The sequence below is a fragment of the Argentina anserina genome, chromosome 7 (genome assembly GCF_933775445.1).
Source record: "Argentina anserina chromosome 7, drPotAnse1.1, whole genome shotgun sequence".
Classification (NCBI taxonomy): domain Eukaryota; kingdom Viridiplantae; phylum Streptophyta; class Magnoliopsida; order Rosales; family Rosaceae; genus Argentina; species Argentina anserina.
This window is the reverse complement of record NC_065878.1, coordinates 8,175,907-8,187,973: the sequence shown is the minus strand read 5'-3', so window position 1 is coordinate 8,187,973 and position 12,067 is coordinate 8,175,907. Positions and strand designations below refer to the sequence as shown.

The 12,067-nt window shown below is 39.2% G+C and overlaps 1 protein-coding gene and 1 long non-coding RNA gene across 2 annotated transcripts; one reads left to right on the top strand and one right to left on the bottom strand.

Annotated features, from left to right (window-relative positions):
- The first annotated feature begins 3,014 nt into the window (after positions 1-3,014).
- Positions 3,015-5,028, top strand: LOC126802945 (putative acyl-activating enzyme 19). Its single transcript, XM_050530668.1, has 2 exons — positions 3,015-4,337; positions 4,795-5,028. The coding sequence occupies exons 1-2, from the start codon at positions 3,735-3,737 to the stop codon at positions 4,999-5,001; spliced, it is 810 nt and encodes a 269-aa protein (XP_050386625.1). The 5' UTR covers positions 3,015-3,734; the 3' UTR covers positions 5,002-5,028.
- Positions 5,029-5,111: 83 nt separating this feature from the next.
- On the bottom strand, positions 5,112-8,695 carry LOC126802952 (uncharacterized). The gene is made up of 6 exons (XR_007673033.1): positions 8,419-8,695; positions 8,036-8,089; positions 7,326-7,410; positions 7,020-7,099; positions 6,420-6,505; positions 5,112-5,643 (listed from the first exon to the last, which is right to left on the bottom strand). It is a non-coding gene; the product is annotated as an uncharacterized LOC126802952 (long non-coding RNA).
- Positions 8,696-12,067: the final 3,372 nt, after the last annotated feature.

Sequence of the window (12,067 nt, the reverse complement as noted above, 5' to 3'; positions counted from 1 at the left end):
TACGATGTGCTCCTTGTTCTCGTTCATGTCATAAGTAGCACAAATCGTCAGAGTAGAGACCACAACAGCGTAATCTTCAACTGTCAGATGTTTAAGTCAGGTCGGTAGTAATTTATACAGAGTAAAAGTGAATGGTTTAGTTTGCTTACCTTATGAGGTCAAAAGATAACATTTATAGTTGAGTTGAGGTAGATCAATCACTCATATTACGATGTGGGACTAAGTCCAATTAATGTGTTCTCTGGAGCTCCTTTTGGGATGCATGTGAGGGCACGTTCATAGTCGGCTTGGGCCGCGGGGCGGCTCGTTACGCAGCCGGTGTGGCTGGCTTTCTGCCGATATTGCGGGGTTGGGTTACATTCCTTAGTGTGCTGATAATTACGCTGATTATGGCTGGACATAAGCCTTGCCAAGGAACAAAATCTCCCCGAGAGAGGTGCACTTAATATAAGCTAAAACTAAACGAGAAGGCAATTATATTTCCGATATATCCTCTGATATCTCTCTTAAAAAAACGATATATCTTAGGGGTAAATATCTTATTTTTCCCGTATATGCGATATTTCTCCGATAACATAAAATATCTCCGATATTTCTCTGATATTTACGATATATCCGATATATCTTCAATATTTTAGAGAAATATTTGAAAATTTTCACTTAAAAAAATTAACTCAATTTGAGGATGTCTCAGACTCTTCTTGACCTGGATTTTTTGATTAATTAATCACCTTGAGCCTCGATGGATATAAACAAAAAGACTAGAAGAGTAGTCCTTCAATCGGCTAATTTTTAATTTTTCGTAAAAGATATCGAGATGAGGTATGAAAGTTTAAGTCTTAACTCTTAAAAGTCAAGCCATATCAGTGACCAGTGCTCTCATTGACTTTGAGAGAATCCAAAATAAAGGGTCACAACATAGTCTCACACTGTCATGACGATCATAAGAAAATATCCAGAATTTTAGTAACAAGTGTTCTCCTCGAGGAATATAGAAAGAGTAGTGATCTTTATCTCCTTGATGTCCTCTCAAAAGATATCTAGACAAGGAGTGTTCTCCTTGAGCACTATTGGGGAAAGTAAGAAAACATGAGTCACATTGTAGTCTTTGTCTCCTAGAAGTTTCCTTATACCTTCATAGATTGCTAGCAACTTGTGAACCCATCATGGAAGGATGATAATACTGAAATTTGACATGCGTATTTTAGCACAAACGGCTTCCTCTTCTGCTTGTGAAAGAAAGTGAAATACTTTTGCTCTTATTCATACAAAGCAAAGGAACCGTCTTGCATATCAGAAGTTGGAAAAACTCGTATACTACTACTATAACATGAAGTTACGACTACATGATAAAAAACAAAGGATAATGTGATCAATGAAAACAACTATATCGATCTACTTCATGTTGCTAGTGAACCACTTCAGAATGACATTGATCATCTTCATGATTGGATTATGCATGCACACCTCAATGATGAAAATGACAACCCTCCTCCACATGTCATAAAAAAGACAACTAATTTTGGAATTGATACAAGGTATTATCTGATGATGTTAGAGACCCGGGAGATGATTCTGATAATGCTAGTGTATGGGGCGGTGTAGCTACTCCAGATAGTTCAGATAGTAATGATGATGATGATGATGATGATGGTGGTGGTGGTAATAGTGATGGTAGTGGAGGAAGTCGATAAGGTGGTGGAGATACAAGGTTTGAATATGGACAATTTTATGTAGGTGGAGAATTTGAGCAGTTTGCTTGTGAAACTAATTTTGATCATGCTACCCAATATGAGAATCATGGATCTAGAGCAGGCGGTCATTGTGCGCAACAACAAAATAGGTGCAAGAGGAGGACAAGAGGAGCCATTGATGATTAAAATATTTCATCTGATGTTAGTTCAGTTGCCTTAAGTTTTAATTCTATCAATTTAGGCACATAGTACAGTGGGATGTCAAATGAATCACATGAAGTCAACTATCAATCTGGTCATCCTATTTACAATTATGGTCAGTTTGGAGACGTTTATGATCAATTATCGAGTTGAGTTCATCCTTACTATCCCATTCTCGGAGAAACTATTAGTAGCTCAAAAGAGATATTTATCTATCATATTAACAATTACAATTCGTACTATATGGCTCGTATGTCTTGGGCAAAGTATTGTAGTTTTACTGACCAATGTGTATATTTTCAAGCACCTAGAACTTCTTTCTGGTACTAGATAAAATTAACAATTGTATTTATTTGTATGTAATTTAATAATAAATAAATAAATAATTTCGGAAGAAGAACGATGTATTTTTTTCAATATTCCCGATATATTCGAAATCTCTCTTTAAAAAAAAACGATATATTATCTGATACCGATATTTTGAACATTTACCCTAAACCAACACAAGACAACCACACTAATCCACTGCTGCATACCCCACCGCTTTTCCACAACAGCCTCTCAAAACCCTAACAAAATCGCAGTCATACACGCCGCCGCCGACCGCCGCGCCTCCGATGCTTCCCCTTCCGTCAAGTCCCTCTACGACGGCGACCGCTTCTTCACCTACGCGGATTTAATCTCCGCCGTCGTTTCCCTCACCTCGCAGGCTCTCAGCTCCGTCGCTTCAACCTCAACTCGACTTCTTCGCCGGAGCTCCGGCCGAGAATCTTCGGCGTATATATGGCTCCGTTGGTGGAGTACATAGTCTCCGTGCTCTCGGTTCTTCGGTGCGGCGAGGCGTTTCTCCCTCTGGACCCGTCCTGGCCGAAGCAGCTCTCCGTCGTTGCCTCCGCCAATGTCGACCTGATTATCACCTGTACGACGCCGTTTGGGTCCGGATTGGACTCCCATTGGCTGGAGAAGGCTTCCAGTCGGAGCTTCCTGTGGTTTTCGATGGGCGGCGGAGAGTCTGTGGCACTTAGCGGTGGAGGAGAGTGTGAATGTGAGTGTGAGAAGGAGAAGGAGAGGCTGTTTTGTTATGTAATGCACACTTCGTATGTTTTGGATGTTTTGGATGCGTAAGAAGTGACGTTTGTTTTTTATTGTTTATCTGCTCCATTATTTTTGGTTGAACTATGATGCTATTCTTATCAGAGTATGAAGAGTATTTGATTCGGTCCCCTAAAATGTACAAATGCACATATTTGTTTTGATTTGATACCTGGAATTTCCCCAAACCTACTCTACAGACCATGCTATAACCTGGGGCCTCCTGCCAGAGTCTACAATCTTTAGGACACTGAAAATTAGGGGAATAGCTAGGTAGATACTGTGAGAGGGCCCAAAGTAAAGTATGGCCCTGGGCCCGATAGTTTCCACTAACTACTTGTTTGCACACAGACAATTATGACCACAACTAGTATTGAAATTGAAAACTAATGTGCTTCTTCCATGTATTGGTCAGACTTATTTTCCATCAAAAAATTATAATCATATTGTTTGTGAATATCAACTCTTATGTAGCTGGCGGTTTTGGTTCTTATCTGTATAAAATTGCATTGAAATTTTATAAAGGCTTTGAAATATTTTATGTATTTTTGACTCATGTAAAGTCTGTCTTAGCATATGATTTGGAAAGATGCTATTATTTGTTTCATTATAATTACAATTAGAGTGGTAGTCTCAGCTATTTCTACGGCGTTCCAATGCTGTGGTTGATATATCAGTTGCCGACACGACAATTGTTCAATTCAAGGTGTCAGGTGATTGTACATATTTCGACTGCAAGAGGTTGTGATGTTGTGCTTGTTAGTGATGATGACACACATGATGAAAGATAAATTTTTGTTGCTGGTCTCTGCAATTCTTCTGGATACTATTCTGATTCTACATTTACTCCTTTGGACACTGAAATTACCTCCAGGTTCTGTTTGTTCCAGTTCTGAAAATGGACATGAAAGTCAATCATATTTTCAAACTGGTGATTTTGCCAATAAACTTCATAGTGGTGATTTGGTTTTCATGGGAAGAAAGGACCGCACTATTAAGCTCAATGGGCAGCATATTGCTTTAGAGGAAATCAAATATACATTGCTGGGACATCCAGATGTAACTGACACTGCTGTTGCATTTCATAATGGTCAAGGGGAACTAATGCAATTTGTAGCATTTATAATATTAAAGGAGGGACTCCCTGATGATATATTCAGATCTTCCATCAAAAGTTGGATGGTCGACAAACTTCCGCTGGCAATGATTCCTGGTCACATTGTTATAACAAAATCATTACCTGTATCTACTAGTAGAAAAGTTGATTATGCTTCGTTAGCAGATTCAGTATTTCTAGCAGAACACATCCAAGATGAGCTTGGTCAAATTGGGAGAAGCAACTTACTGCAAGTAATTAAACATGTTTTTTACTTTAGCCCACTTAGTATGATGAACCTTTCATTTGGTCCAATTATTTGTTAACCTACACTTATGTTTGTTTGAGTTTGCTTTACTTTATTATGTCCATCCATTATATGCAGTCAAAATGATATGGGATGCAACTAGAATTTAAATTCAAAATGATGTTGTAGGCATTATGCCCATGCATTTTGCTCCAAATTTGTGGATCATAATTGTTTCTGGTAGTGATAAGAAAGTATACATTTTCCAATTAAGTCTCTCTCTCTCTCTCTCTCTCTCTCTCTCTCTCTCTCTCTAAGGTATAGGAGGTCCTGAGTTATGTATATCAATATGGCATGACAATTAAGCTGTTTGTATTAATCTATTTTTTATTTTATTTTTTCATCGAATGGTATTCTTTTTGTTAATGCAATCAAGATTGATTCCTTCTGCCTTTTTCTGTCAGGCCTTCAAGCATGTTTTAATGGTTGAAGATGTTTCTGATGATGATGATTTCTTTATGATTGGTGGAAATTCTATTGCTGCTGCACATCTTGCGAACAATATAGGAGTTGATATGAGATTGATATATAGCTTTCCAACTCCATCTAAGCTTTGTATGGCTCTTCCAGAGAGAAATGGACCATTCAGTATGAGCCAAAGTGGAATCTGAATCTGAGATAAATGAGGAAATGGGAAAGAAGATGTTTCATGTCTTCTATGACACTCCTGTTACTCGTGAACAGTTGAAAAGTTTGTCTAAAAGGAATGTCGACAAAGGAGTTATGTCCAAACACTTCAAAGTAGACTCAAGTATAATCATTACTTAACTCTTTGTTACAAGGTTAGAACCATCATCTACTGAGATTAAGCTATTCCTTACAAAGTACCATAACGACTTACTACAAAAAGAGAAGTAGATGACAAATCTGCTATGGATAATCTGGGAACTCGGAAACAGGCATATACTCATAGTTCTGGCAGTTCTCCATCCAGTGACCAAAATCAAAACAAAAACCACACCTCCTGAGAACAGGGCGTGCTCCCTAAGAACAGCATGCAGATCCCACCTTGCCACAACCCTTGCATTCTAAGTCGTACCGACGTCCAACTGTTTTGCCTGCCGGAACACTATCATCAAGTATCCATGGGCATTCCATATTCATGTGGTCTTGGTAACAAACGGAACAACCGTCTTGTTCTTCTTCACTATCCTCTTCTTCAGCATTTAGTAAGCAAACATAGTCGCCCTTACGGTTATACGGCTCTCCAGCAGCAGTCGTTGTCACCCGTGTAACTCTCTTAAAATATTCGTCTGCAAGGTGTAGAGAACATAACAAACAATAATCAAACTGGGAAACAAGTTAACGAATTATGATCGACTGGAAAGATGGAAAGCACATTCGGAAAATAAAAACACTTGATGAAAGTTATGTACAATCAGCATAAACAAAATTAAATGAATTGTCTATATGGATAAGCAAGTACTTAATCATTTGGCGCAAAAATTGATCAAAGATACACGAATAGGTAGATGTTTTGCTTCACACACACATGTTTTCTATATCCCGAGCTTGAATCAAGCTCAAAGATAGATATGGCAAGACAAAACCAGCAGTATTGGATATGATAGGTGGATTGTCCGTTCACTTTCATGATATCTAAATTGATGGAAGAGTGATTGGTTAGAGCTATATTACAGTCACAGACATACCCACGATCTCAGAGTCTTAGTTCTCTAAGAATTAACGATAAAAGAAAGAAAAAAAAGGTACTGTTAACCACCTAGCTACTATTTGTTAACGAACTATAGTTGGATCTGGCCGAGTTATTCTTTTTATGGTGAAGGATAACAGGCTGAAGATAACTTAGTGGGTTAAGAACATACTTGGAATGAAAAGAATTTGTTCTATCCTTTTCTTTTCTGTTGAACTGGGAGACTAATTTGTTTTAGTAAACATAAAAGAAAATAGACAAAGTATGGCAATAACATCTATCTAAAAACCAAAAAGCACTTTTCAAAGAAACAAATCTGTTCTCAGACAGAGAGGATCTTCGTCAGAAATCCTAAAACAACAATCAAAAGCTTACCATCAGCCATTTTCTTGGCTTCTTCTTCAGAGAGATGGTGGCCAGTCGATGATTCAGCTACTTTCATTGTCTCCTCAGTGGGAAAGCTGGGCAATGGAATCAGCACAAGTCAAATGACTGTTTTCTTTTTCTTTTTCTTTGGTAAAACATATATAGATAAGGAAGCCAGATAAAACAGCACCGATGTAGTTCACTATCATCTCCAATGTTAAAAAAATAATGAATAACCGAGACTTTACTGATCTCAATCCAGGCATAATGTGTAATTACTAAACATATATTACAATCAAGAAGCTCATCAGATAGAACTAGGAGTGATTTTATACCAAAAGTTTTTTGAGAGGTCTACGTTTCAATCAGTTTTGAACTCGTGCAATATGTATCCCAAACAATGATATTTAACAGCAATTTACTAGAAAACAAGTAAAACTAAATCAGACCCAGTTATAACAATAAGGCAAACAGAAAGTTTAGCCTCCATGGCAAAATCTGAGAACCATTGATTGACTCCTTTAGGTAATCCCAACAACAAAAAGAAAACCCAAATTCAACAAATTGGATACATATATATACTGATGAAGAAGAACGATGGGCACTAACCTATGTTGCACGGACACGGCGACACGACACGGCGCAACACGGCGACACGGCAAATCTGATAAACTCATCTTTCGACACGGCTCCGACACTGCAAATAAAAAATATTTATATATATTTTTAATACATAAAATAAATTAACAATACTATTATAAAGTTGTAAAATCTATGCAATGAACATAATTTACAGAAATAAAGCTACGGATCAACCACTACCCAAGTACCCAACTAACCATTAAAACCAGATCAACCATTCAATACCCATTAAATGAATAGAACTTACAGAAGTAAAAAAAAAAATTGAATTACCTCAAGGAGATCCAACAGAAAATGGGGCTCTTGACCTTGCTGTTCCTTGCTTGCCAAAATGCCAAGTAACTCTATTTCGAAATTCCTGCTCACAGTACACACAGGAGATTATGGTAGATGATGTCCAAAAATTACAAACATATAAGAGGCCAATCTGGTCTGTTTTCTATATTTCCTATATTTCAAGTTTTCTGTTTGGTCTCCTTTGGTTCCTGGAATGTACTTACGGGAAAGTTATACGTTTAGTTCATTAGTCAAGAGGCCAGTGTAGGTGAAAAATTGAGAAGGTGTTGAGCTAATAAGTGGCTCCAAGCTGAATTCATCAATTACAGAAGAGAACATGAGCTCACTCATAACAGAATATGTATATACAAAGTGATTGAGCTTTAATTGTTATCTTTATCCTCTAATCTACTGTTAATAGCTCTGCATAAGTTACATTTCAATAGTTCAGTACTAAACAACAACAAAGGGGGGAAAAACCTGATCCTTACTATAAAGTGGGGAGTAATGATAGTGAAAGCTAAGTAGCTAACCCAGCAGTCAAATGCGCTCTTGAACCAGTCATGGTAAGTTTTCATTTAAGCAGTGGAAAGGTCTTACATTTTGAGATTTAGCTTAACATTCCGAACGTTGACTGATATTTTTAACTTCTGCTCTTCCATATCATTCAAAATAGTAAGTAGTTTTGCTTGATACGCTTCACATACCTGACTAGCAATTTCCAACTCAGCTGTCAGTTCCTCAATTTTCTTATCGTGATCCTACAACATTCAAAAGAAAGGATGGTAAGTAGTTGAAGCAAACATGCATGTTGGTGTGAAACAAGAAAGAAGAAATAAAATAGAATAGATCAAAAGCATAACACAACCAGCATATCAGTTTGATAAACTGATATGACTAGTATAAAGTTGAAGATTTTGAGCACAAATTGAAAGACCCAGATACAAACATGAAATGAAGAATGGGATTTGATGCCAAGGTTATCAAAACACATTGTTTGAATTTGAAAACCATATTACCCGTCAAGATATACAGAAGAACATTTGAAGTATATATTATAGAAGCTCAATGATTAGGAAAGATCATATACCTGTGCCTTTGCTGAAAGTTCACCAAGATTATCTGCTATTGCAAAGCTTCGATGAACAGCCGACTGCTTATACAGGGAATAACTTGCATAGCTGAAATTGAAATTTAGAGCAGTCGGCAGAGGGAGAGACAAAGAAAGAAGCTTGCAATAGTCAGGAAAGAGGTAGGTGCTGCGTCTTAGTGTGTGACTCTTAGGTGCTTGAGAGATCCCGATCAAGAGCAGTATTGCCTGAGATTTGAGGCAGAAAATGGAGAAAATGGTGTTTTCTGAAATGAGATTTAGGTTTTAGGTTTTTTTTTTTAAATTGTCAAACTGCTGATGTGGCGTATCTAGTACTGACGTGGCGTGTCGGTCAACGTATCCGAAAGTCAACATTTTGCGATACGCCACGTGGCGTATCCGATACGTAAAAAAACGTATCATGTCGTATCGGCGTGTCGGAACGTGTCGGACACGGCGACACGCCTCCTCTTGCCGTATCCATGCAACATAGGCACTAACTAAATGGTATCAAAATTGGTACCTCCTGCCATGCCCCTGAAGGCCATCTTGTGGGTAAAAAGATTTCGCCTTCTTCTTCTTCTTATTCTTATTCTTCTTCTTCTTCTTGCCGACCCCGATTGAAATTGGATCATGAGGCGTGTGGCCTTTGAGTCCAAATCCATACTGCAAATAGGTCGGACCTGGGTTTTCGGTCTTCTCCTTCACCTTCGCCTTCTCCTTCTCCTTCGCCTTCGCAGACGGTTTGGCGAGAAGGTGGTGTTGGTTACTTTGAACGATACGAGGCATGGTCGGTAACATTTTGGAATTGTATTGACGATTTGACGACGGTCTAGGTTTTCCAATATATATATTTCCCAATCCTCAGAAGAATTGATCCAGACGGTTTGGCGAGAAGGTGGTGTTGGTTACTTTGAACAATACGAGGCATGGTCGGTAACATTTTGGAATTGTATTGACGATTTGACGACGGTCTAGGTTTTCCAATATATATATATTTCCCAATCCTCAGAAGAATTGATCCACTGTGATCAACACGTGATTGGTAGAGAATGCTTTAACAGCCGTACGATGTGAGATCAAAGTGAATTACGGGCTAAAAGGTCAACAAAACTCCCTGTTTTTTATTTTTTTAATTAGAATTTCACTGCGCTTAAACCTCGATAAATAAATCATCAGTATTAATCGGTATTAATCAGGCAGAATTTTTGACGAGGCCAATGGCCTCCCTAGGGCCTAGGATCAGTAGGATATAATGTTCTTGAATTTCTTCTTATAATAAAAATAAAAGAATACATATTGATTAAGCAGTTCTTTCCTTTTCTACCCTTTTTATTGATAATCTTATAAAAATAAACATGGGTAAAATTCATAATTGAGTGGGTTTCATTCACAGTTAAAAAAAATTCATGTTTGTTGAAAAAATTAAAAACATAATCGCGTATACAGTTATAATCCTCGAACTCTCTTACATATCAATACTCTCATCACAAATTCCCACAAGTCACAATGCTCTTAAGCAACGGTTGGATAATGTATTTAGTCATTTGGATTTGGATTTGAAATCTTATGAATTTAATATCCTAGGCACCAGATATATGAATGTATATGTCCATTATATCATAATATATCTCGATATGCGTGTAATTTGATGACACCAAACATACATACGAAGACTGCAGCTAGATGTCGGGAATGTCAGCCGGGGTTTGTGTCCTCAATGAGTGATGCTGATGATATGAGGTTAATTCTAGATAAGCTGACTACGAGCTTGTCTCAATTTAGATGAAATCAACCCAGAGATTGGGGAGCCACACATTATACGAACTTGTGGGAAGAAAGATGTAGATTGTCGCACATATGCAAGGGAAGTAATCAACTTCACAACAATATCATCATCATCATCTGATTTAATCGACGCTTGTGTCCATAATGGCGTCGAGGATGTATAGTCCTTAAGGACCAAACAAGGGCCATCTAAAGCCACCTTTAGGATGTGGCTACACTTCCCCCTCGCGGTGCTTCATTAACCCTCACATTTCTCGCGACCCCGCCACCAATGCGGAACCAAACCAAACAGCTTCCTGGCCTCCTCAATCCTCCCACATTGCGCCAGAGCCGTCAAAACCATGTTCCACGAAACCACATTCCTCTCCTGCATCCTCTCAAATAACTCCAACGCTTGATTAACCTTCCACGAAACCACATGTCCGGCACGTGTTAATTATTTCTGTTAATCAGTTAGTTATTCCAGTTAAGCTTAATTATCTATGTATTAAGTTATGTGACACGTGTTGTGTCCTCATCGGCTCATCGGTTCCATCAGACTATAAATATCTAAGGTTGTAACCCTAGCTGCTATCTATGAAATCAAGTTTGTCTTTTCAATTTCTTTCTATTCTTAGCCTTAGATATACATGCCATCACATTTGGTACCAGAGCCTTGGTCTCTGCGGCCATGGCACACAACAAGCCACCAATAGTGAGTGACTCTCAATCCCAGATTACTGATATATCTCTTCTTAAGGGCGAGTTTTTGGCTCACAAGGTTGAAACCTCTGCACGTATCGACGCGTTGCAGAAAACTCACAATATTTGCCAAGATACTCAGTCCGTTTTTCGCCGAGAATTCATGGAGGAACTTCGATCTACTCGCCGTCCACCGGATGCACCAGTTTTCGGCGACAATACTCTATTGTTTGGATCATATACACCTACTCATCCGCCCAGATCTGGTCCTCTTCGTGCTTCTCCGAGTGGTCACCACCCTTCTTCAGTCACGAGCACGGTCTCATATAGAGATCTAGCTCACAACGAAGTCATCCTTGGTCTGCAGAACACTCAGACCATTGCGGCACCACAGAGCGCTGTTACTATGCTGGAAGTGACCACTGCCTTGGTTCCACATGGGGCGGGGACCTCTTCTCTGTTTAGCTCAGCCTCAAGCGTGCAAATCGAGGGTTCCAGTGGCTCTAAACCGGTGATAGAGAACTATGGCACGCAAACACAGTACTATCAATATACCAATCTCGGTCCTCACCCTATCAATCACATGTTTGGCCCTTATCACCCTTCTTCCTCCACACCTCCCACTGTTCCTTTCACCTTACCTCCCCAGCCTTATCTCTACCCTCCCTATGGCGTTGCACACTCCACTTACGCTACCACTGTCACCCCCACACCCCAATACATGCCACCGCCACATCAAACTTTACAGCCTGGCCCTCCTCAGCCTCAATATATTCCCATGCCTCAACACCATTTCCAGGCCACCCCCGTCGATCCAAATTTACCAACTATGCGTCAAATGAAGTTGGAACCACCCACTTTGGGCAGTGGAGATCCTGTTGAATGGCTCAACAAGGTGGAGCAATACTTTGCTTTCTTTCAAATTCCTGAGGATAGAGAACTCACCATTGCAATCATGCACATGACAGACAAAGCGGCAGATCGATGGTTTATCTTCTAGCATGAGTTTCCTCCCTCATGGTATGGTCTCGCTGACCTGCTTATGCGTGAGTTCGGCGGTCGTAATGTGCTTGAACAACAGGCTGCACTTGCTCGCATGTCCCAGACTGGCTCAGTTGAGAGCTATATGGATCAGTTCACGAAGCTTTCACGCCGTGCTTATGGCGTCTCACATCAGTTG